The following is a 25,132-nucleotide window of genomic DNA, read 5'->3' on the forward strand; positions in this document are numbered from 1 at the left end:
TGCTTATATACGGAAGCCATCGTTGGGCCTTGTCCATGACGTTCCCGTCGGGCCACAACTGCCGCGAACCCCAACACGGGCGACTGACGCAGGTGAGAAAGAGATACCGAGATACCTTGGCGGTCACTTTGCTCCTTCCTGTCATGCTGTCAAGTGACGGCAACGGTTGGCTCAACGGCGCTCGTCTTTGGCGAAAGACGTAGTGCCTTGCAGTCTGATGTGTGGCCGTCTCGTGGGAACCACGTTGCCCCCGACCCCCCTTCCCAGCTAGCCTTGCGACCTAAGATCGGCATTGTTGTCGCTATCCGGGGAACCCCCTTTCATTCTCATAGTACGGAATGTAGAGCGAGCCTGTCGGCCTACCAGCCAGTAAGACTGCGAGCAATAGGAGGAACCCTCCGTTGCGACCTCGGGCCCATCCATCGACCGAAGATCCCTCACATCCACATGACACCCCGGATGCATGGACACATGCTAGCGCAATTAGGGCTGGGGAGCTTCTGGAAGAACATATCAGCGTTATTACCAACTTTTGCCCACTAGCTGGCTAGTAATCACAACCAGGGCGGGCTACAAAGGGCCCAGCGCGTGAGCTTGAGAGAATACGGTGCCGAGGTTGTTAGCTGTCACATCCCGGGCGAGATATGTACGGATGAGACTTTGATGAGAAAGAAGACGGGCAGGCAAAGGCAGGCAGCTGGATGCGAGCTGCGACTCGGCTGTAATCCGGAACTCAAATGAGTGTGGTTTGCTGGCAGTGCTTCCCGTGTTTACACGGCATATGCATCGTGTCGGAAAGAAAAGAAGGGGGACGAAATATGTAGATCTTTCCGAGTCGGTCATTTTCCATCACATAATCACGAGGGCTGAGAAAGGCGTCCTTCTACTGGATGAGAATTTTGTGAGTCTGATGTCATTCGGGTAGTGCAGTAAATTGGAGATAGTTATGTCATGTCAGCAACCCATCCCTCCCACTGGTAAGAACTAAGAACTACCCCCACACCGGAATTTGTTCCGGCCCAACATGACACTACACCTGCAAGCCATCTCGAAGGGGGGGGAGGGGGGAGGGGCGGGTGAGCATCAAAACTAGTGCTCGCGATAGGGATCGGAACAAGTGCTCAATCCATCTGCTATCTTGCTTTAAAGAGTCATAACCTCCACATGTGACTTGGTCGAACTTACTCGGGTTGGGGAGTTAGGCGTTTTCGGTCGTGAGTAGTCAAGCGAGCGAGCGCGAGGGGCGGTTGAATGCTTGTTGCCTATGCAGATCCACGATACGATACTAGGATAGTATTTGACCGCTATCTACTTTCCCCAGATTCCGCTGCAGACTGGCAAGCAGGCGTGGGGCCCAGGGTCAGCGCTGTCATCGATGACGAGTGGCAGGGAGTCCATCAGCTTGGAACCCGACCGGTTGACTGACCAACGGTTCGTTGTAGCTATCTAAGTAAGTAGTAGGTTATAGTCTCGATCTCGTCGAGGGTTATGATGCTTTGTGTTGACCCGTACGCATCTGCGAATGCCTTCTTGATGTACTTGATCTTTTGCGCTAGCTTATATTTAGCTAGGTAGTAATAGGATAGGCGGCAATGAACTGTCTGATTAGCTGAGAAGCCCTGTGGTGCATTATCATCGTCGCGTGAATAACCTCATTCCCATTCCAGCCAGTCTTTTGTGTTGCACCACTCCGCTGAAGTAGACGAAAACGGAGGTAAGTCATGAACAATTTCCACATTGCCTTTCCAGTCTACTAGTCTATCTAAATTGTACTACATCGAGGACATAACGTCGGACAGGAACGTTGCGAAGATCAAGCCTAGGGACCGGCTATCGCGCTTGGCCGAGGTAACGGCCGAGCCCAAGACGGAGAGCACCTCCTTGACGCCCACGTCGACTCTCTGGGTCCCTGTGGCGCTCTGTAGCTCGTGCAACGCCTCGTTGATGTCCGCGTCCTGGAACACACCCGTCGTAGAGAGCAGAGTCTGAAGCTCCCTAAGATCGGAAACACAAGGCACCGCCAGCTTCTGGTTGAAGCCTTGCATGTCCAGTTGCTCGAGGACTTGATGCCGCGAGGTTGTACCGATCACCAACAGGCGTCGACCCTATCACGAAAGTTAGCTTCAGAGTAAGAGTAGTAGTAATAAGATTACGAGAACTAGAAAACATACCTTTGGCGGCTCGGCTCTCATTAAGACGCTGATCGACGTGGCAATTTCACTTTGGAATCTAGGTCCCACGGGGCTATACGAGATCATAGTCTCGATCTCGTCGAGAATCAGGATGCTTTGTGTGGACTTGTATGCATCCGTGAAGGCTTTCTTGATGTACTCAATCTTTTGCGCTTCGCTCATGCCGACCATGTTCTTGGCCGCCACCATCTTGACGAAGGGGAACTCGGAATTCAGCGCAATGTCTGCTGCAAGAGCCGTCTTGCCAGATCCCCTGGGTCCGTATAATAGGATGGCGAACAGGCTATCAGTGCCATCAGCAACTTGCGAAGCGAATGTACTGCCATTGGCTTGGATTCTTCCGATGTGAGGGCTAAAGGGGATAATGCCTCGGGCCCTCGCGCGCTCAAGCTCATCCTCGGAGACACCAAAGGCAGGCTTGACATCATCGAGAGCTCTCACGAAGTCCTCCTGTTTGAGCTTGATCTGCTCGACGTCTTCCGGCTTGATACCAGCGCTGCCAGCGCCGGTCTTGACGTGACGGTTGAAAGCATACGACACCGCAGCCTTGCATAGACCGTTGATCTCAGCACCCGAGAAGTTCTTTGTTTGCGCAGCCAGCTCTACAATATCGACATCGTCGGCCAAACGGTTGTTGTCGCGCATTTTTCCGGTGTGAATCTTCAGAATCTGCTGACGGCCGTGTTCGTCTGGAAGGGCGATCTCAACGTGGACTTCCAGACGGCCTGGACGGAGCAGCGCCTCATCAATCATATCCTTCCGATTGGTCATGCCAATCAGGAGGATGTTGTTGAGCTGTTCCACACCATCCAGCTTGGTTAGAAGCTGATTCACGACACTGTCCCCGACACCTGTGCCGCCGCCGCCGCCACTACCTCTCTGCTTGCAGACGGCATCCAGTTCGTCGAAGATGATGATGTGAAGCCCGCTCTCATCACCCTTCTCTTTGTACTCCTTTTCTGCGTCCGCGAACATCTTTCGGACGTTCTCTTCTGACTGACCAACGAACTTGTTCAGAATCTCGGGACCGTTAATGATTTTGGGCTCGCGCGCATTCAGCATTTTGCCGATCTGTCTAGCAATGAGTGTCTTTCCGGTACCCGGAGGACCAAAGAGCAGAAGGCCCTTCACGTGTGGCAGGCCCATTTGCTCTACAATGAATGGAGGCATGAGCCGGGACTGGAAAGCTCGTCGGAAGATGGTTGCGAATTCGTCGTCCAAACCACCAATGCCCATGTCTGCGAACTTGAAATCCGGACGCAGAATTGCGTTGGCCACTGGCCTCCGAGACGAGGCCTTCAGGTTGACCGTGGAGGAAGCATCCTTGAAAAATTGGATCGTTGAGGCGTTGAACAAAATACCTCTGGCATTAGGGTCACTGGTAGTGGGCGCTTCAGAGCTTTGGCCCTTCTCGCTAAGGTCGATAAGCGAAATAGTCTTGACAGTCAAGGTGAATTTGACACCCTGGTAGTCCATCAAGAACCGCTGACCAGGAGCCAATATCTGGTTCTGGTAGACAGACTCCACGACCTTGGCCAATTCGTCCTGGTCGTAAGGCTGGTCACTGACAGCCTTGGGCGAAGCGAAAGCGATCTCAAGGTCGACAGTGCCAAGGTACGCCTTTGTTCCGCGGGAGAAAGGGTCGTATTGCACACCGACGAAGGTGTCCTGCGTACCAATGCCGCACCACCTTCTCTGGGGGTCCGACAAACTGATACCGCCCGAGGGAAAGCCTGGAGTGGGCCGCGCCGTCACCACGTACTCTCCCCGGATGTTGCCACCCATCAGCATGACATAGACGTCACCGCCGTCGCGGCTTTGGAAGTCATCGGGGGAGACGGCCACGAGATTGCCGAAGATGTAACGGTCTGCCATACTGCCGGGGGCAGCTTCTCTACCCGTAGCTGGACCGGCTGGGCCGGAGGGGTTGCATATCCTCCCTGCTGTGGCATGTTTTGAGGTGGCGGCGGTTGCTGTCGCATCATGCCGGGCGATCGAGGGCCACCTGCACTGGGGGCTTGAGAGCCGTATGAGCCAGGTCTACTGTCACCCGGAGCACCAGGGCGTGGAGGAGGGGGACCACCAGCACCACCGCCAACTTGACGTCCAGGCAATCCCACGTTTCCGCGCGGGGCGTTGCTCTTGCCGAATAGGTTGTTGCGCAAATCCATTATTATGACGATTTGAGGAAGGAAATGATGTTGGGACAAATGGACAATTACATAGAAAGTACACGTTGGTCCATGATTACCTGACACTGTGGCTTGAATGAGCGCCTAACCCGACGCCTGGATAACCACCCCACTAAACGCCACACATGTACTAGTGTTTTGGCATAACAGGGGTAGTAATCCTGCATAATGCTGCATAACCATTGCACAAGCAATGGATGTCCATTTTCTGGTCCATTCACATGGATCACCTTTTGTCGCAACTGACGTTTCGGAATACCAAAGGGCATTTGTATGGCCCTTGGGAGTGGCAGGCACTTGTGACGATCAAGTCGCGCAGATAACGATCGAACAGCAACGGAACAACAGTACACATTCAATGACTGTCTTTCTCATTGTATAGGTCAGCAAGAGCTTTAATTGCTAGCATTCAGGCATTTACTTACATCTAGTCAATCTCGATCTGAAGTCACGTTTATTTACGGACGTCCTGCCACGGTTGTCTGAACCGCGCGGCAGCGTTTGGAACTCGCTCAACCACCCGGGAATCCTCGGACTTGATCGTCTGTCATTCTCAACGAGAACGAAGGCATAACTTGGTGATTGCAGCCTTGAAGATCGTTGATAACATACATATGTGAATAGTAGGCCACTGCGTTCCAAATTTCATTCGAATGGCTCGCAATAGTGAGGATGTCACTATCGTTACTACAGGTATGGGTTAACGTAGAATGAAGATACTTCAGTATATAGCCTGTGTTATAGAAGGATGCCATGGCTAGGTGAGCCAGTGATTTCAGATGCGAGCAGATTAGAAACATGCCGTTCACTCGTTGTTACGCAGGATCCCTTGGAGGCATATATTTGCAATAGTATTGTCGCCCAAGCCTGGAGGACTGTTGATCCTTCCGACGTGTCGCCTGACGCTGCCTATCTAAGTTACATGTCTCAGACTGTACACCATAAATACAAACAGTGTGTGGCTTGATGGCAAGCGATTGCGACAGGTAGTAATGTGATCAATGTACTTTGGTCATCTATATCATCTAGGAGACTTGCTTCTCACAGTATATTCAGCTGAATATAAGCCAGGACACGACAGGTCACACATTCAGCCGCGATGGTAGGGCGTGGCAGGTGCATAGAGCCGAGAGGGGCGTAGCAAGACTGCATAGTTCAGGAGGTCAATTCAAGGTTCCTGCTTCCCGCTACACGGTCTCAGATGAAGAAGAGAGAAACATCCGTGACCGTCGTATTCAGCCTCGAATGGCAAAAGGATACCATAAATAAGACAAGTGATGGATGACATGTCGGCTGCTATTTGTTACAAGACAGATGCCGCATAGGTTCGTGATCTAAGTCACCTTCGCCGTTATGGGCCTACAGAAACCTGCAGCGACCGTCGCAGGCCCACTACTCGCAATCTATATCGAGGTGTTCGCATATCCAATTCGAATTCATCGTCGTAGACTTCCATAGGACTCCCGGATGTCTTTGATTGGATCGGAGATAGAGCCGGCTATTCTCCTTGTGGGAGAGCAACCTTGCAGCCATCTCCTTATACCGTGTGCTACAAGGAACCGATAACGTGACATATGGGTCAATGTTCTTGTGAAAATGTCATCACCGTCTTTAAATCTGGCAGTGGGGTTATACTTGACACTAATACAGCACTGTCACAGGCTAATAGACCCTTCAGCACACGACTATTGAGAGCTCTAGGAGATCTGTAATCTCCACTCCTTGTCTACATAGATATATCAGCAGTCCGACTGGGTCTCAAAGGGAAGCTGAGTCTTCTGACGAGAGAATACAATACAAACAAGTGACAAGCTCAGAAGCAAATCATAATCGAAATCCTGCCTCCCACTTGCAAAATTCCTTCGGAAGGAAGCCGCACACGGGAAGGAATAAGTTCACCTCCTTGAGAATATGGAGTTGGAGCAATTGAGTACCGGTCAACCTTCTCATGTCCACTCACTGGAATGGGAAGCATTATCAGGAAGATCGACGCTCACTATAGACTATTCGGGATTACCCGCAACCTGGGCGCTTCCCGTCTTCGCGAAAAGCCAGCCGCACCTCCCAAAACTGACCCTTTAGATGCTAATCCATAGGCTTGGTACTCAGTCATGAGGACCGAGCGACGCCATCAGGCGTTTAGTCTGACCAAGACACCGGCAGGGCAGTGTCTGGTGAAATCGATGGCTGATGGCCTATATATATGGAGTCAACGTATCCCAAGTTTCGAAAATACTTCCTAGCCATCATCGCAGACCAAGTCCCGAACTCCACTGAACTACGCACCAGAGACGCCTGATCCAATATGAAGTCCTTCGCCGCTCTATTAGCTCTGCCACTGGCCCTTGCGGCTCCCATCTTGGAAGTGAGAACGGGGGCTTCCGCTGTCCCTGGGGAGTTCATCGTGGTTCTCAAACCAGAGGCAACACAGGACGACCTGCACTACAATGTTGAGTCAGCTACTAGCATGCTCGGCGGCAAAAAGCCCAAACACTCTTATTCATTTGGGTCGTTCAAGGGATATCACGTTTCCGCATCCGATGAGCTGATCAAGGACATTGCCAACTTCACGGAGGTAAGACTGGTTGATGTCCTACCGTTTGGGAGGCTGACATGGTGACTGACAAATCTCAGGTCGCATACATTGAGCCCGATGTCACGATAACCATCAATGCCCTTAAGACGCAGACCAAGGCTCCTTGGGGCCTGGCACGGATCTCCAGCAAGGTGCCCGGCACGACCAATTATACGTATGATGACTCGGCAGGCGCAGGCACTTATTCGTACATCATCGATACCGGCATCTACCTGAACCACGAAGACTTCGAGGGCCGCGCTACTTTCGGAGCCAGCTTCGTGGACGGAGATGCCAGCCAGACCGACGGAAGTATGTATTACTGCCCATACCCGCTTGGGGTCTCGACTTGCTAACCAAATTGACACAGATGGCCATGGAACCCATGTAGCTGGAACGACTGGATCCAAGACATAGTAGGTTCAAAAGCGAAAGAATGCCTAAAACAGCCTTGCTGACTGGGTTCCACAGTGGTGTTGCGAAGAAGACAAACCTGATTGCCGTAAAGGTGCTGGATTCCGAGGGCTCAGGTCAACTGAGCCAAGTCATCGCTGGCATGCAATGGGCTGTGAACGATGCGACCAACAAAAGCCGTGAGTAATCCCTCTTGAATCCAATTTCACCGAAAACGCTTGCTAGGCACTGACAACAACGGGCCGAAGGCATCGGCAAAGCGGTTGGCAACATGTCGCTGGGCGCGTCCCGGGTGACGTCTCAAGCCGTCAACGACGCAGCGGCGGCGGCAGTCCAGGCGGGCCTTTTCCTGTCCGTGGCAGCCGGCAACGACGGCGGCCTCGCGTCGCTGAGCTCGCCGGCCTCTGAGCCCAGCGTCTGCACCGTGGCGGCGACGGACAAGACGGACCGGCGCGCATCCTTCTCCAACTACGGCTCGGCCGTCGACGTCTTCGCCCCCGGCGTCGACGTCATCTCCACCTGGAACGACGGCGCCACCAACACCATCTCGGGCACCTCGATGGCGGCACCCCATGTCGCCGGGCTTGGCGCCTATCTGCTGGCGCTCGAGGGGGCCCGCACCCCTGCTGCGCTCTGTAGCCGGATCCAGAAGCTGTCGACTTCGGGAATCGTCAAGAACTCGCTCACTCCCAACAACCTGCTGGCTTTCAACGGTGCAACTACCGCGTAAGAAAGAAAGGGGGTGCTGCGTTCAGGGTCTGGGGGGTTTTAAGTTGATGTACAATTGATTCATGCATAATAGTTTGGCTGGGGGGAGTCCGAGTACTATAGTGGTTCAGGATATAGGTACATGTAGACATGGGAAGCAGGGAATGATGGGACTTAGATAGTTATCTCGGTGTTTCTTTGATTTTACAAATAATATACTGTATGGGGTTCCGAGTTGCCTTTTAGTGATCTCACTGTCACAGTCCCCTCGAACGTCGAAGGTTTCTCTGGCTTCTTACTCTCCAGCTTTTGCAATTTCGATGTAATTTAGGCAGCGGCCCAGCACACGACGCTACTGCATCTGGAACGACACAGCGATGTTCTCAAATATCCCAGACACGAGGACAGCCACTAACCAATAGCAGTGCTTTTCGAGTCACGACGACATTGACGCGGTATGTCGGATTGGACCAGGAGCCCGTGATTCGGGAGATATGTAAAGTCCCGAGCCGGAGCAGCAGCAAGTATATTTAATGAGGCATGAGTATTTGGCGTAGCACAGGCCATGGGTTTAGGCAGCTTGCCAGCACACTGAGTAGCGTAGTGGATATTGTCAGTGGTCAGTGGGTGGTGCATTCGCTGTAGTGCGGGAACGGCGGAAGCGGCAGGCGTGAACAGGCCAGGCAGGCTAGGCAGGCTAGGCAGATAGGCCCTGTTTAGCTGCTTCTTCGCCTTTCTTTATGTCATCATCCATGCCAGATCCTGATCCTGCTGCCCATGCGTTCCCGCCCATGTCATTCATCCATGCCCGAGTCCTTGTTTCTTCTGGCTTGTGAAAATTCCTACCACAACCGGCAGCAGCAACAGCAGCCCTCTGGAATCTGGAATATCGAACGTGTCTTCTCTCCCAGGGTCGCGCCCACATCCAGCCCACTGATTGGCAGATGTTTTGTGGTTACATGTAACTTCAAACCAATTAACCTAATAACCTACCAATACTGCCAGCCCGCCCGCCTGTGCGCCTAACCCGACTTCGACGGTTTCGCGTGACCGCAACCCTTCTTGCGCGTGGCTTGTGTGCTGTGTGTTGTGTGTGGTGCCGGTACCTACGACTAGGTTGGAAATCCGCTGTCATCTCCCCCAAACCCCGTTGTCAGCAACAATGCGGCGGAGCTCGACTTCGCTGCAATCTTCTTCACCGTGGATCCGTTAAGTTTCGTCACCTCCATTTTCAGCAGCGCCGCACATTTAAACACGCGTGAATCTCGGAGGGACAAACAAGACCTAGATCATCTACACTCCACCTTCTGGCCTTTACGCTTCTACGACCTACGCAGGCTGTTCTCGGGCACCGTCTCGCTCCAGACCCTACCGCCCTTTCCTTACAACATGTCCTTTCGCGGCAAGTCGGCCATCCCGGCCACGCCCCGCGTGATATCGCCGAGCCCGACGCCCTCGGAATTGCAGGACGATGCCTACAACGGCCCTGTCACTCGCTCGGCTGCCCGCAGACGCCAAGTTGCTGGCATCGCCCCCTCTTCGATACCCTTTCACGAGACCATCAACGAGGATTCAGATCCGGAGCTACGACGAGCTCGCACACGATCACGGAGTCCGAGAAACCAGAGGAAGGTACCCGGTCTCACGCCAGCGACAACGCCATCGGCCAGGGCGAAATCCACAAGAGCGAAGAAGGCTGCGCCGGTGGTGGCGCCTTTAGAAACGGAAGAGACGGAGGAAATCTCAAACGGGGCTGCGCCTGTCACCGCCAACGGACATCTGGCACCGCCCAAGACTCCTGCCACGCCAGGCTGGAGCTGGCGAGACTTTAGTCGCAGTCCGAGTCCGCTTGGTCTGATTCCAATACATCGACATTTCAAGACCTTGATCCATAAGCACGAAGTCCCGAGGAAGGTGCTCCATGTGTCTATCGGCTTCTTCGTCTACTGGTTATACGCATCGGGTACGCAGCCGTCGGCCGTCACGCCCTGGCTGATGGCAGGCTTGATTCCCATAGCGACGGTTGATTACCTGCGTCTCACCTATCCTTCTCTGAACCGCTTCTACGTCAAGTGCCTTGGCGCCTTCATGCGCGAGACGGAATACGCGGGCGTCAACGGCGTTGTGTACTATCTCCTGGGCGCCTGGATTGTGCTGTACTTCTTCCCAAAGGACGTGGCTACAGTTTCTGTCATGCTGTTGAGTTGGTGTGACACTGCTGCGAGTACATTCGGTAGACTGTACGGCAGATATACTCCGCGCATCCGCCGCGGCAAGTCGTTTGCTGGCTCGTTCGCTGCCTTCCTTGTCGGTGTCGCCACCGCGGCATGGTTCTGGGGCTGGCTGGCGCCCAAGACACCCTCGTTCCCCGGCGACGAGCAGAACCCGTTCATGTTCCGTGGGTTTTTGAGACTTCCATCGGTGATTACGGAGAACTTTGCTCTGGATGACCAGCAGTCTACGGTTAGCGGTGGCGTGGCTATCGGCATCATGAGCGTAGTGTCTGGCCTGGTGGCGGCGGGGAGTGAGGTGATCGATCTGTTTGGTTGGGATGACAACCTCACCATCCCGGTGTTGAGCGGTATTGGCATGTGGGGCTTTCTTAAAGTGTTCGGCTAATACAGTCCCTCCTCAAAAGGGTTGCAGCCACGAACATATGTTCTTTTAGATTGGTTGCATGGGCCGGCGTCTTTGGAATGTGCTCAGGGCTAGGGTGTCACCAGCAATTCTGCGGTACTACCCCCTTTCGACAGGATAGACGAGACGATTTACGGCGTACCACGAATTGGATGATACCTATGGAAACAAGTCCGCAATTTACAATTCCCCTTACGAGTTATACCTGTCCTCATATTGAATATCCCTGAGATGCTCCTACTATGAACGACGAGTCTATCATTCAGTCGGCGGGCTGGGCTGCAGCAAGCCCACCACTCATAGATGACTGCTATGATGCAAGCACTAACATGGGTTTCTGGGATTTTGGTTTCTGCAAAGCTAGTCTCGAGCTATACCAAGATCTGCCCTCCAACTGACGCAAACCTGGCTGCCTAGGTATATACGGTGTAGACTGTATCTGCAAAGTATAATGTTCAGACTGTTCCATGGGCGTTGAAACCGCCTCGCTGGTAGTGTCTACATCATATCATGGTGTGTGTGCCGCCAAGCTGAGATTTGCAGTAATGCGTCTTCAACTTTTGAGGGGCGAGTTCTGAGTATCTATCCAAGATTGAAATCACGGAGGCAAGATCATCGACAAAGGACCTCGGCAGCAGACTTGAGCCCTTGATGCAATGCAAATCATCGTTTTCGAAGCCTCCTGCGTAGAAGCCAATTGACCTCTCAGACGAAGCAGATGGTCGTCTGGGTTGCGAATTTTCGTCCTATCAGATCGTGCCCCATGGTAATGCATATGTATATCCCACCTGCATCTTCTCTCTACACATGATCACCCAATAAGCAGTATCCACATCCACATCCTACCGCCACTTACTCTGGTTGAAGGAAAAGGCTCTGATCACTGTTGTCTGTGACTCTTTTCAGATACGCTCTTTTATCCCGTCCCTATCGGCCAGATGCCCGGAGTGGAACATGATGAGTTGTTCCTGCTAACCCCCATATGAAGTCGCATCCTCTTCTTTGGCTGCCATAGCTGGACTTTTCTCTGCCGAATGCGGTATTTGAGTCGTCATGTATAGGCCAGGTAGTTTCTATCATCTCCCAAATCCCTCGACGTTGTACATAGAGTTACATGGCAGAAGGCCACGGTGTACTTTATACCACCCGCGCAAGGTACGACGGTATACAACGTCGTCCTAGTTTTGTATCCCGTTTTCGCGTGCCGGCCACAAGCATATCAAAACTATAATCATTCGCCTCCATGAAAATCTGAAGAATCGATTGTGCCGCCTTGACCCGTCTCTCTCTTCCTGCTGGTATCGGGGCTAATAGGTCTCACCCCTCACCTGGCAGCCGTTGTCTCGATACCCGGCCTCTGGACACTTAGACTGGACATGCTATCCCTTCCTATGCTCAAGCTTCTCACCGGATTGTGCAGTAGTCTGGTTTCTGGTATGTGTATATACATGGGGGCGGTTTTTATTAACAGGCCCCACTGGGTCTACTCGATCAGGATAGGCCTGGATATATTTGATCCCGGCTATGCCACGAGTGCCATACCGCCTTTGGGTCTGTTCAATGGCACATGGGGACGTAAAGAGGCTGTACCTAGGTGAACTTCGGCCTCCGGCTTGGCCCCTACTACATGTAGATACGTAAAAGGAATATCTATCGCCTGCGTTAGAATATTCCCGTCCACACCCCTAGCGGACCCCATGTCTTTCACCGAATGGCGTCTCGTCTCGAGACTCCGTGGGTGCTTGCACATGGCTCGCAGCGCTTTTCGGTGACTCCCGATGGTTGCACAAAATAGTAGATGAACCACGAGCGGGACTCACGTTTCTCGATATCCATCAGTTTTTCGTTAGTCTGACATGGCATTCTGTAAAAGCATCAATACTTCGTCCAGTAGCCGAACAATACTTACAATATATACTTGTATGCCTATCTAGGACTGTGACAATGCGGTAGGTATATATCTGTTATATTTATTCTTACTCTCGAATATAGCACACATAGGAATGGATAGATCTAGATTGTATATTTATGAAGCTCGGCATCAAACCTACCACAGTTTCTCTAACTTGAGCAGGACATGGCGATGTCTTCCTACCTAGGCTAGGTAGTAGCCTACCTCAATGGCCTACGCGCCCAGAGGCAGCCAACGCACGCAGCATTGCTGCTGCAGCAGAGGCAGGTTGTTCATGTACATGTATGTACCTCGGGATGCATCTAAAATCACCTGCAGGATGCTGCCTCTCCGATGACCCATTCACGGGCCTCAGGTTCACTTCAGGCTGGCGTTCAGGTAAGGATGGATAGGTAGCGCGGTTTAGGTACTTTTAGGCTGCCCAATTCAGCTTACCTAGCTGCCGGAAACCGACAATTTGAAGTTCGAAAATGATGATGATAATACTTCATGATATAGTCACTATTTTAACCTGAGTCGATGTCTTTGCAGATGGTGAGACGTCTCTGTCTAGTCTGTCCAGCCTGTCCAATCCCTGGTTTCAATCGGGAATCTCACCGCGGGGCAGACGACGGTTGACGTTGACCGTCACATAGAGAGAGGGGCGCGCCACACACAGGCACGGTTGACGGGCCATGGCTGGCACATGGGTAAAAAAGAATCCCTGTCTATCGTCCATTCTGTATTGGATTTCCATGGTTGTCTCCCCAATGGAATGATCCATCTTCGAAAAGGCAGTTTTAGGATTATTGGCCAATGGAAAATGAGAGAACTAATAGTTGCCAAACGATAAATCGATCATGGGATGTCGGTGTATCGCCGTGACGGAATGTCGGAATCCTCCAGGCCTACGTCTATGGCTAGGCTATTAGTTAATTCACATTGCTTTGGACTCTCTCCCTTTACCACTATTGTACCGTCTACCTTACGCTACTTCGACAGACAGAACCAGCTTCCTAAGGTCAAGAAAGTGTGCCCGGCACAAAGTTGGCAGGTACGGACGGTACGTGTCCACATACTCGGGTCAATCGATGTCCATCAACTTCACAAAAGAAGGCGGGGAGGATGGGAGGATGGGGGGAGGTTTCCTAAACGGATCATTTTGGAAAGTGAAGAAATTCGGCCATTCGCTGCACATCCCGGGAGACTGACAACACATCATCTCACAAAATGCCCGACTTGCTGCACTTCTGCCTGACCTGGCTGACGTTGATTTGAGCAATTATTGTGCACACTGTATCTTCGCCCTCCTTCCGCCTTCTGCCTGTCTGCATCAAACGGCTGATGGGTGAATGCAATGCCTCCCACCCTTTTTCCACTTTCTTCGCTGGCCCGCCGCCGACCCTGCTTTGCTTTGCACCTTGCAGCAGCCAGTATCTCGTGCGGAAATCCCTCGCTGCTTTTGCCAGGCCTTTTTCTCCCCTTATTTTTTTTCTTAGCGTCAGCGCGCTTGTGGTACAATTCATCCACCGGCTTGGCCTTGTCTTCTCGTCGATATGCATCGAGGAGGGTCACTTACACGTTGACACCAGGGAAACCTATGAAGTGGCCTGGCCCCCATGCCTCGACAGCCGACCTCAGATATGCCCCCGTTCGTTGTACGTACACCACCCCCGTCCGCTTTGATTCACGTCCCTAGGGAAACGCCGGCGTCTTGATAGAATACGACTACATCTGCACCTCTGATGGACCCGCCGCCCACCATGGACTGGCTCTCCGGCCGCGTATCCATTATCCATCCTTGACCATGCCGTTACATACTTGTATCTATGGGTCCTTTGCTTTGCCAGGTCCGGGCAGGCTGCCAACGCCTAGTTGAACTTGCACAGAATTACACCAAACGAAACACTGTCTTCTCTTTGCTTGGTTTGTAATTACTACGCGCAGCATATGGATCTGGGCTCATGCGGAGATCTGACTCTTGCTCTCTCCCTTTGGCTACTTGCTACACGCCCCTCCAACCCATACTTCTCTCTTGCTAGGGTCGTCGTACCGTTGATAGAAGATCATCGCCACTCGGCATATGCACAAGAAACTTTTTGATATCCTCGTCTTAGCAAACTAAACGACTGCCCCCATACAATGGAACCACTCCGGGCCGCCCAATGCGTACAGACAATGTATTTCCAAGGTCTAGTCCCATGGGCTAGACTCCCCCTGGCGTTTGTCGGCTCACATATCACCCGCTCACGCAGCGAGGAAGACGGCTTAGTCTGTACGTAGCAGACCGAGAGTTCGGCATGGGGGTAGCCATCGTCATCCACTTAGCACATCTCGGACTCCTTTGTCTTCTTGCTTGCCCACAGCATCGCCATCGAGCGGGGTCGCTCGTCGTTTGACGAATCGTCTCATGGGGACTTATCCTCGGGAGAGAAAGATGTCGTCTTCCTCGTTGACTAGGTTTGTCCTGAACGGGTATAAATAGGGGTGAAGTTGACTGAGTTGAGTAGGTTCATTCTTCCTTCCTCATCATCACTTTCCCAAACACTGAACACTGGACTACTACAATATCCGAACCATCATATCCCTATCTCGATCACAAGTGTCTCTGACCACTTGAGCCGATCCCCAGACATCCACCTTACCCAAACTTCCAAGAGCTGCCCCATACCTACCCGGCGTCTAGCCTTGCAATATCTGCATACATATCCACTTACACGCACCCTTGCATACACCACAGCCGCCCCATCATCGTCAACATGTCGACCTACACAGACCAGTACTACGCCAACGCCATGGCCATCCCCACCAAGGGGGACCAGTACCCCGCCTACTACAATGCTGACAGCAACTACTCAGTATCACCCCCTGATGAGCATGATGCTTCAGTCACGTCGGGCGTGCCCTCTTACGGCAACAGCTTCTCAGTCAACGGGTCCGGCTACGATGCTAGCTCCGGCAGTGACTGGGACAGCTCCGCCTCAGCAAGCGGCATTGACTTCAACGAGTACATCCAAGACCGCTTTGCCGAGTCGTTTGACCCCATTCCCCTTGATCGTAGCTTGGCCACGCAGGCGCAAACGTGAGTAACCTTGACCATTATTTAGAAACCCGGATTCAAAAGCTGACCGAAACTCACAGATCTGGCCAGCTCAACAACAAGCACCGCGAACTCTTGGAGCTGCAAGCCAAGGCACAGGCCCGACTTGCGAAGTCCAGAGCTCGCTTCCAAGAGGGTGTTCAGGATGCGCAAGAAGTCCGAGCCAATCTGGAGTGGACATCGAAGAAAGTTTCGTAAGTAGCACACGGCAGCAATTCCCAAAAGGGGCCTCGAAATGGTGCCTTGCAGCTTGCATTGGGTTATTTGCGCTAACACGTGTAATCTAGATCTATGAAGACGAAGGCGTCGAAGAAGCACTCCAAGGAGTACCAGAAGGCTCGTCAGCGATACCCTTCTCCCGAGTACTAGATCTTCAGCCGCATCGAAAAGGCTGGGGTTCTGCGAACTCACCTTACCCAGATTTCAACCCTTGTCGTTTTACTAGCGGAGTTTTGGGGATTTACGGTTTTTGGCGTTCCCGGTAATGGATCTCAGATCTGTCACTTTCACATATGCACACACCCCTTCTATTTTGGGTTTTCTGCACAATTGACGCATTGCATGTACCATTGTGTGGGTATTGGAGGAGCGCGCGGCAAAATGCCTGTCCTGCTTTTAAACGCCATCTTGTCGCTGCTTTACCGGCGCCCTCGTGGCCCAGTGAGGGAGGTGTGGGCACAGATGGCGGACGTACCTGCGTCAAAGCAGGCATTGATCCCTTCCCCCACGCAGCGGCCGGGGCGCTGACGCGCAGAGATGGCGGGGACGGGAGCAGCGGACAAGCTGCTGGTGTTTCACGACGTTATGATTAATGATTGGACGAGGCGAGCAGGTCTGGGGTCAAAAGTACCATCCTTTTCGGCACCCCGGGGAGCGGGGGATGCAGCAGCGATCACTGGTGTGTTGACAGGACTGGCAGGGCTGCAGGTTCTGCAAAAGACCCTGCAGTTGACGGTCACCCTTTGTACCAGACGCGGACAGAGGGGTGTTGTCGGAAGTCACAGTACCCAAGCCCACACCCAAGCCCACAGCGGAGGCGTAATCGGGGTACGATGGAGTCCCAGTAGTGCCCTTAGGGCCACACTTGGGGGGTGAGAGACGGGAAAGTAGATAGATCACACAGTGTTGACAAAAGCACCATGCCCTTTCGGGGGGATTAGGCAGGTTGATATTGCCTATTCCAGGTAGATTGTAGGTCAACATGTCCACCAAGGACGTGGCTAGGTGTGCTGGCATTGTCCTCCCAGCCAGCTAGCCGAGCTGATCTCTTGGGGACGGGTATCATAGACCATAGCTACCTTTCCTTGCGTACTAATACATATGCTTCTCTTGATGATCCATCGCAGATGCTCGTGACAAGTGATGCCGGTACTGTGTATAGTTGTAGTTGGTCTGTAGACCCCGGGGGGTCGAGTCCAACGAGCAGTAGCTGTCTCGTCAAAGGGTGTATGTAGATCGACTCGAGTACTTGGTACTGCACATGGTAGTCACGTGACTCCACACTGTCCAGGGTTGATATGATGAAGGGGATAAGTGATGGTACAAAGACAAAATGCGTCTCGCATAAATGAGTCGCGGGTTGTGATAGCCAGTGGTAAAATATCAGGGTATAATGGACGTGGATCCCGCTTGGTTCCATTTCTCCTTCATATCCTTTCCCAGCAGTAGAAAGCTACCCCGGGTTCCGATATCAAGTGTTCATCATCACATTATTGAATCCCACCCGTACTCATGATTCATGCGGCCTGAGCGGCGGCGGCCTCGGTGGTAGTAGCTGCTGCTGCCGTTGATGACGACTGGCTCTGGATTGTTGTCCACTTTGCCTTGGACTCGTCGTAGGACAACCATGTGCCCCTAGCTTCTATGCCCAGTTTCTTCTCGATCTTCTCCCATGGGTTGGTGTTGAAGGCAGGGTCGTAGTAGTCATCCCACCATCTATCACCATCTCTCCCTCCTCCCTGACGACGATGATTTGAGCCGGGGCTGGACTGAGCGAACCCTTTGCGCTCGGCAGGAGGGGCAGACCACGTGGGCTTCGGGGGAGGCCGGCGACGATGGCGTCGATTCCTGATTGGATTTGATCGGGGGGTTGTGATGTGGTGATATGTTGTGGTGTGGGGTCTTGCGCGTCGTCCTGATCGCCGGCTGCGACAGCATCATTCCCATCTACTTCTCCCCCATCTTGGCCGTCGTCGTCGTCGTCGTCGTCATCGTCGAGATCGATCTCATTCGCGTTGGTCTTCTGCTTCTTCGGCTTGGGCTGCTGCGGCCGCCGCTCGCCCAGCGGGGTGTTGTTGGATCCCGAGCCGGCGTCGTAGTGCAGCGCCAGCGTGGACTCGTTGTTGGTGTTGCTGTCAAAGGCGGCGTCGGCGCGCGCGTTGTACTTGCGCCGCTTGGAGGGGTGGTTCTGGCCGCCGAAGCTCGAGAAGCCCATGGCCTCGGCCATGGCGGCGGCGTCCTCGTCCCATTCGTCGGGGTCCATGGGGTCCATTGTGTTCGCGGTGCTAGGCCTGGTCGAATGCGATTGAGGCGAAAAGACGGAGAGAAGTCGGAGAAGAAAACAAGAAAAACGGGAGAGGGAGAAAGGATGCGTGTTGTGTTGCGGGGGGTGGTTTGGCTGTCAATCAAAAGTTCAAAGTCGCTTAGCTAGGCTAGTAGCCGGGAAGAGAAGTAAAGTCGGTCTGGGGACGGTCCGTCTATTGGGGGTGGGGGGGGTCGTGCGCCCCGTTCCGGCGGGTGGAAGGAACGACGGGTGCTAAATCGATTGAGGGTTCGGGGGTGGGAAAAATCTCGGAGGGGCTCTCTGGAAGGAGACACGGGATGGTTCTGGGCCAAGAAATTGGGCCTCAAGTCATGTTCGTCCAGACCCCTCCAAAGTCGACAGACAGACAGACAGACAGACAGACAGGCAAAGACATGTGGGTGGCAAGGATTCGTTCGCTTGGCTCGTGTCTTTACCCGAGAATTTGGTTCTTGGAAGGTGTTTTGTTCGTCGGCCGCCATTCCCTCACGTACTGGTGGTTGCATCCATCTGGGTGCGAAGGGGAGCGAACGAGTCTTTAGGGTTTGGAGCAACGTTCCAGTGGCCTTGTCTCTCAATTGACCAACGGCGAGGCAGAAACCCGACATCACAAGACCGTCATCCCCTGCAAGCAAGCGAGTTCAAGTGGGAGGCCTGATATGTGAAGGTGTGGTGTCACTTGTGTGTGGTTGGCACGGGAAGGACCCAACCGTCCGTCCCAGTCTCACCTGGGGAAAGCTTGCACGAGGCCAAAGCATAGGTGTGTATCTTACGGACCCGATCGCTCGGGGAGGGTGTCTCTCTTAGTGGCCAGCCCACCATCTTCTCGCTTTCTCCTCCCGAACATCACCTATCAACAGCGAGTGCTGTTTCGATATCATTCTCCCTGCGCCTATGAGCAAGCGACGAGTGTTGTCTCACACTACTACACTACACCGCATCTCTGTTATCAGCCGCAACTGCCCGAGGTATGACAGAAGTATACCATTCGCCCGGTGGTTGGCATCCTGCACATACGTTTCTGCACCATTGACGATCTGCTTGGAGGTTAACCCGTGATTGTCCATCGGGGCTGAAGTCCGCCATGGAGACTTGTAAGCCGCCGATGTGGAGAATCAGAGCTAATAGGAGCTTGCTTGTTGATCGCCCATCATGTTTGTACGTCCGGAACTCGCGCCAGCCCTGTTGTCTTGATCTGTTGACAACGCATTCGGACTGATGGTTTATCCACGAAGCTCACATTGCTGGATCCCTTATGCTTATGACCAATAGACGGGCTGCTACCAATTGATTGTGAGTGGCTGACGGAGCATTCCAGGCGTCATAGCACATGCAAATCGTTAGTGCTGTTTCATCTGGACCTCTATCGCGAGCAAGTGCCGGGAACTAAAGCTGCCGAAATGAGCAGCTCCAGCACCTGGAGGAAGCCCTCAGCTGCCATCGTCATTAGTTCAATGGTAGGTGTCTGATGAAGCTTTTATTTCTAAGCAGCTTATATACGTGTCACCGTCTGTACAGCCAACCGCAGTGCGCTGCGCTCTGTCAACACTCCCAAGAGCCATAACCCTTCTTGCGACACTATCAGGATCCTTACCACACAATGGCCTCCGATTCGACAAAACCCCCGTCCACCATCAGCCTCCGGGCCCCGTCGGTGTACCTTGCCGACAAGTCGCAACCCTCGACGACTGATGGCGCCGCCTTCGTCGCGCCGCCTCTGGAGTGGCTGTACCGCACCTGGTCCGTCACGCACTCGACGCTGCCCATGTGGCGCTCCGCGCGCAACGTCCGCATCACATACAAGCCGCTCCCGACCGCGACGCCCGCCGAGACGCACATCGACGACCTGGTCGAGTACGAAAAGGCCAACAAGAGCGGCGCATACAAGACCGTCGCCGGCGTCGACAAGCCCGACCCGACGGTCCCCGCCTCGTGGAACTGGCGCGGCAAGGGCTGGCTCGTCATCGCCAGTAGCCACTGGGAGGTCCTGGGCTGGGGCGAGCGGCCGTTGACGTCGGCGTCCGCTCCCGGAGGAGGGGTGGAGCGTTGGGCCGTGACGTGGTTCGCCGCGACGCTCTTCACGCCCGAAGGCGTCGATATCTATACGGACCGCCCCGAGGGTCTGTCGACGGAGACGCTTGCGGGCATCACGGCGGCGCTGAAGAGCCTGCAGAGCGCGCCCAAGGTGGTCGAGTATGTTGAGAAGGACCTGCGCGAGATCCAAATTCAGCTGCCCTGGAAGCAAGGGAAATCATGAGGGGTGAATCCTTGACTCGACAACCCCCACCATAATGAATGGTTTGAGCATGAAAGAGAGAGAAAGGCGCGCGATATTTTACGCCTCTTATCGTCGCTCGCATCCGTGTTGAACCAACATTGCCAGATGCTACTGGCATGATGTCAATGCCAGTCTACAAACAGCCAAGCCAAAGCCACGACCTGGCGAGCTAGTTCCCCGTAAAGCTTCATGAGCAATGGTAGTTGGTCGCGCAGATGGCAAAGGAGACTAATCAAGGCTGCATCGTATAGATGCATGGAGCTTCATAACAATGGTATTTTCATAACCTTCGCTAACGCGGATTATCTAAGTTGGGTATCTATCTCGTTAGTAGAGCATATACTGGGAGGTATGCCTTGTAAGTCTAATAATCAATCATAATCTCATCATCGCCTTGATTCGCGATGTTGCCTTGTCTCCGAGCGCCCGTCATCTGACCGCCTTTGCCGCTTCTCATCATGATGTGACGACCTGTGGTGCTGCCTCTCCCTGTCCTCGCCAGAGTCGTGACGGTGTCGCCGGCTATGGCTTCTCTCTGTCTCATGATCACGTCGGCTGCTGTGTCGATCTCGACTCATTTCCGGCTCATCGTCTCTGTGCCTATGTCTATGCCTGTGGTCGGAACGCTGCTGTGACTCTGCCCGTGGCGCATCTAAGCTGCCACCGCCATCGCCGCCCTCATCGCGATGCCGACGATGATGCCTCTTCCGTTCACGCCGCCGCCGCTTCTCGTCCTCATCTCCTCGCCGCAGCTGCCGCGACTCCTTGTCACGCTCCGCGTTCGCCGCGCGCCGCTCCTGCTCCACCTGGCGCACCTGGGCCGCGCCGCGCTTCATGGCGGCCAACGGGTCGCTCGCCACTATGCGCGCCGCCTCGCGCCCTGGCCGCCGGGGGTCCTCGTTGCCCCACACGTCTTTCCCTGGTACTACCGCCTCCAGGTCCTGCTTTGCAGCGTACCAGGGCCCCGACGCCGTCTTGGACAGCTCTGTCCGGAACCCGGCCGCGTTGCTGAACCGCATTGTATACTGGTCCTCGAAGGAGCGCTGTTTGCGCGCCGCTTCGGCTTCGGCCTCGGGGTTCTTTTCTTTGGGTTTGTCCTTAACCTCCCTCTTCTTGTCTACGGCGGGCGCCGCGAATAGGTCGATGTGGCCGGCGGCGTCGACGAGGGGTGCGTCGCTGCTCTTGTGTTTAACGACGAGGGAGGATGGCGTCGACTGCGGCTCATTCATTGTTGAGGTGGATGTGGTAGCCCCTTCGGCCGTCCGTGACCGCGCGAGCCGCATCTCGAAATCCGTATCGTCCTCGCCGGCGCACTTGCGCTTGCGCCGCTCGCCTCCGCCCATCCGCCATGGTTCGCGGTCGTCATCGTCTCGAAGTCGACCGGAGGCGGGGTCGGCGACGGCTGCGGCGGGCGGCAGTGGAGGCGGTTCCTCGCCGCGGAGGACAGCGAGGCGGCGTTCGGCGTCTTGCTCTTGCTGCTTCTGCTCCTCGGCCTCTTCACGGGCGCGCGCGGCTTCCTCGTCGGCGCGGACACGGGCGATGTTGGCCGTGTTGTAGACGTTCCATGATTTCTTGCCTAGGAGGTGGCTGTGTGCGGTTTGTGGGTGCTTGCGTTAGTTTTCCTGGGTCTCTGACTTTATTTTTGTCTTGGCTTTTCTTTCGGACAAGAAGACGCGACGTGGAATGGAGTGGAATGACGACTTACAGAGGCATGGTGAGATGGGCGATCAAACAGATGCGCAGTCGACTTGCAAGCTACTACCTCGGCATGTAGCTGGTTGCGTTGTTGTCGCCCGTGTGAAGGATGAACAACGAAAGGGAGCAAGGGGCCGAGCCTAGGGACAATCGCTTTGGAGGGGACATTAAGCTTAACCGTTAGTCTGGCGGGGGGCCTGCAACTGCTGTGCATCCCAAGTGGGCCACCCGTCTTGCCGTCCATCCCCCCCTTCCAGGGCCGTCTTCCAATCCAGACACCAAAATACAGGCAGGCTTACTTACTTGATGCACTTGATGCTTGCTGGATGCTATACCTGATACCTGAAGGGGCAAGCAAAAGAAATCGTCCCATCACACGATCCGCTATACCCCGATTAATAAGCTCCTATATCTCTTACCAAGCCACTAATACGTCTGACTCGGTCATGCTTGGATACCGCCGTGATTCACAAACATGTTCCTTGTCTCAACACTGACAAATCTTCCCGTCCCCAAACCCAGGAACATGCTGACAGGAGAAACATCGGAAGTCGAGTCGAGGCACCAAGCATGTAGTTCAAATGCCAATCCTTACAGACGGAATAGGGGCATCATTAGACTATTCTGCTATCCGTAGGTAGATTAGACAGATAAACAAGTTCAACGTCATAACTCGGCGAGACGATGGCATATCTTGGTACAAACGAGTCAAGTAAGTTATGTTGTGTACTCCGTAGGCCTTGTCAATATGGTACAGCCGCGGCTCCAAGGCCCGGTTTCTAAGGTTTTCTGGTGGGTAAGCCCTCTTCCCGTGTTTGCTGGGAGCTGGTGATATCGTGGACGCCTGGCCCGAAGAGAGGGGGAGCGGCACTGCCTCCTTCAACGGTATTCGCTGCCCCAGACCCTCAAAGCCAATTTGGACGTTCCTTGATTAAGTTGATATCAGATGGCATATGGACGGAGCATCCGAAGCTCCTGGCTGGCTGGAATGAGAATGGGTATGTATCGTTTAATCCCATACCGGATAGCTGGGCAAGTGGATGGTGAAGTAGACTAGCACGGCAGTACGCTCTTCCAGCAACAGCTGATGCATGAATCGAACGAGTTTGCGACGTGCGACAAAATAGCCTACGATGTTGGCAATATCAACCTGGAGGCTGGATCTGGACACTGCATGTGAGCTGAACTTCTGCGCCATCGACGCGTTTCTTCTTTGTGGCCAGAGTCGGAGTCGTCTTTCCACGCAACATTGGTGTGTCTGTCCCGTCCCCCTGGCTCCTCCCCGAGACGGGGCTGGTTGAGCAAGGTACCGCGGCGATTTTCATGCAAATAAGAGCTTATTCAGGCGACCCAGACGCTATTGAGATCATCAGCTTAATCGACGAGGAGAACCATGGCGTCGATGCCCATCCCCTCGTGGGCTAACGGAAGCTGAGTCGTTACTTCTTCACTCAAGCGGCCGCACTAGCAGAGGAGGCTGAACCAGGGTATGACCGGGAGATGGATTACCGAGTGGGAAAGGGTGAATCGAGGAAGATGTTATGGGACTCCCCAGCCTCCCATAGAGGACGGCCGTCACAACCGAGATGCGGTTCCAGACCCCCGATTAAGCAGCGCTTGCCCATTGTTGAAAACATGTCAGTCTTGCCAAGACAACATGTAAGCAATCGGAAAAGCTGTTGAAGGTGCCTGTGTGCGTCAGATATTTGGAGTATGTAAAGTGGTAAAGCGGGTTTTGGTGTCCCAAAACTCCAAACTCCAAACCCGAAACCGTTGGCGAACTAGGCACGACCCTACCTGGCCTAAACTTGCGGGATTTTGGTCCGATCTAGATGGGGATGGTCCACCAAGAGATGTCTTGATGTCCACCGGGCCTTGGCCCTTGGCCCCGAACCAACATGCCAAGAAGCCCACCTGAAGGTAGGTTAAGACGAGCGGTGTTTGAATCGTTGAATCAGGTCAAAAGATATAGGCCGTGTTAAGTGGCTGAGCTCCGACTCCCCGACCCTGGTATTGGATGAGGCTCTTTCGGTTTGCTTTTGCTTGTTCGGCGTCCATCTAATTGAGTTGACAGCTGGGTACAGCGATTCAGTGCTGCCACTGTCAGAAAGTGTTTGTCTCCTCTCTGGTTTCGCTGTCAACCGCTGTGCGGCATACCTAATTCAGTGGCCTCGGCTGAAGTCCAGACCCAAGTTTGAGCGGTATGGGGTTTTATTCGTATGCCGTATCCTCTTGAATGCGGCCTGCCGAGTGGGCTACAGGTGGCAGGTCGTCTAATTGCGTGTGCGACGATGTGTTCGGATTGATAAACAATTTGGGCTGTTGTTCGTATTGGCACAAAACATCTGGTTCGTACCCGCAACTTTGACGGTAAACAGACACCGGCTGGAATTGATAGCAATAACATTCGTTCAGAAGGGTTTCGCCTTGTTTTCTGAGACCAAACAACTCCAGCAGTCTGGTTGATTTGGAATGTTGGCTGCAACTGAAAGTACTGTGTAAACATAGGGCCAGACGAACAACCGTCTCGGCAACCGTCCAGTAGGTATTGATTTCTTAGTCATCGTGAGCCAACCCCCCTACCCCTGCCGAGAGCCTCGGGTCCTTCCCGTCGCCTCGTGAGTGCCTAACGGTTAACCGCAGGGCAGGGCGGTAACGCTAATCGAGAGTCCACTGCAGCGGCTGATCCGCATAACGCTGGACACAGCACAGCCTTCTTCGTGCTTCTCGCTGTGTAGAGTAATGATATGCTATGATCTGTGTATCAATATCGGCGGCACAAGGAGACAATCCCGGCGATGCGATGCAAATCGAAAAATCTCCGAAAAAAACTCAATCGTCGCTGGTCGTCTTGGGCTACTTGGACGCATCGCAACATCTCAAACAAGCAGAGCCCCGTCTTCTCGAAGCAACTCAAGACGAAACGGGG

General features: G+C 53.7%; 7 protein-coding genes across 7 annotated transcripts; 4 read left to right on the plus strand and 3 right to left on the minus strand.

The window, feature by feature from the left end:
- Positions 1 to 1,772: 1,772 nt before the first annotated feature.
- On the minus strand, positions 1,773 to 4,363 carry PG998_009917 (uncharacterized protein; the record flags this gene model as incomplete). The annotated part of the gene is made up of 3 exons (XM_066876733.1): positions 1,773 to 2,105; positions 2,172 to 4,135; positions 4,198 to 4,363. The coding sequence occupies 3 exons, from the start codon at positions 4,361 to 4,363 to the stop codon at positions 1,773 to 1,775; spliced, it is 2,463 nt and encodes an 820-aa protein (XP_066728889.1).
- Positions 4,364 to 6,689: 2,326 nt separating this feature from the next.
- On the plus strand, positions 6,690 to 8,103 carry PG998_009918 (oryzin precursor; the record flags this gene model as incomplete). Its single annotated transcript, XM_066876734.1, has 5 exons — positions 6,690 to 6,959; positions 7,019 to 7,271; positions 7,330 to 7,375; positions 7,431 to 7,552; positions 7,622 to 8,103. 5 exons carry the CDS (start codon positions 6,690 to 6,692, stop codon positions 8,101 to 8,103), a joined length of 1,173 nt encoding a protein of 390 aa, XP_066728890.1.
- A 1,367-nt stretch (positions 8,104 to 9,470) lies between these two features.
- On the plus strand, positions 9,471 to 10,700 carry PG998_009919 (phosphatidate cytidylyltransferase; the record flags this gene model as incomplete). The annotated part of the gene is made up of 1 exon (XM_066876735.1): positions 9,471 to 10,700. The coding sequence occupies one exon, from the start codon at positions 9,471 to 9,473 to the stop codon at positions 10,698 to 10,700; it is 1,230 nt and encodes a 409-aa protein (XP_066728891.1).
- Positions 10,701 to 15,368: 4,668 nt separating this feature from the next.
- PG998_009920 (uncharacterized protein) lies at positions 15,369 to 16,078 on the plus strand (the record flags this gene model as incomplete). The annotated part of the gene is made up of 3 exons (XM_066876736.1): positions 15,369 to 15,691; positions 15,751 to 15,903; positions 15,997 to 16,078. 3 exons carry the CDS (start codon positions 15,369 to 15,371, stop codon positions 16,076 to 16,078), a joined length of 558 nt encoding a protein of 185 aa, XP_066728892.1.
- Positions 16,079 to 17,445: 1,367 nt separating this feature from the next.
- PG998_009921 (uncharacterized protein) lies at positions 17,446 to 18,200 on the minus strand (the record flags this gene model as incomplete). Its single annotated transcript, XM_066876737.1, has 2 exons — positions 17,446 to 17,663; positions 17,708 to 18,200. 2 exons carry the CDS (start codon positions 18,198 to 18,200, stop codon positions 17,446 to 17,448), a joined length of 711 nt encoding a protein of 236 aa, XP_066728893.1.
- A 1,630-nt stretch (positions 18,201 to 19,830) lies between these two features.
- On the plus strand, positions 19,831 to 20,487 carry PG998_009922 (uncharacterized protein; the record flags this gene model as incomplete). Its single annotated transcript, XM_066876738.1, has 1 exon — positions 19,831 to 20,487. One exon carries the CDS (start codon positions 19,831 to 19,833, stop codon positions 20,485 to 20,487), a length of 657 nt encoding a protein of 218 aa, XP_066728894.1.
- Positions 20,488 to 20,894: 407 nt separating this feature from the next.
- Positions 20,895 to 22,221, minus strand: PG998_009923 (uncharacterized protein; the record flags this gene model as incomplete). The annotated part of the gene is made up of 2 exons (XM_066876739.1): positions 20,895 to 22,095; positions 22,214 to 22,221. The coding sequence occupies 2 exons, from the start codon at positions 22,219 to 22,221 to the stop codon at positions 20,895 to 20,897; spliced, it is 1,209 nt and encodes a 402-aa protein (XP_066728895.1).
- Between the last annotated feature and the right edge of the window lie 2,911 nt (positions 22,222 to 25,132).

This window comes from Apiospora kogelbergensis (assembly GCF_038363985.1).
Source record: "Apiospora kogelbergensis strain CBS 113332 chromosome Unknown utg000006l_segment0_segment0, whole genome shotgun sequence".
Taxonomy (NCBI): domain Eukaryota; kingdom Fungi; phylum Ascomycota; class Sordariomycetes; order Amphisphaeriales; family Apiosporaceae; genus Apiospora; species Apiospora kogelbergensis.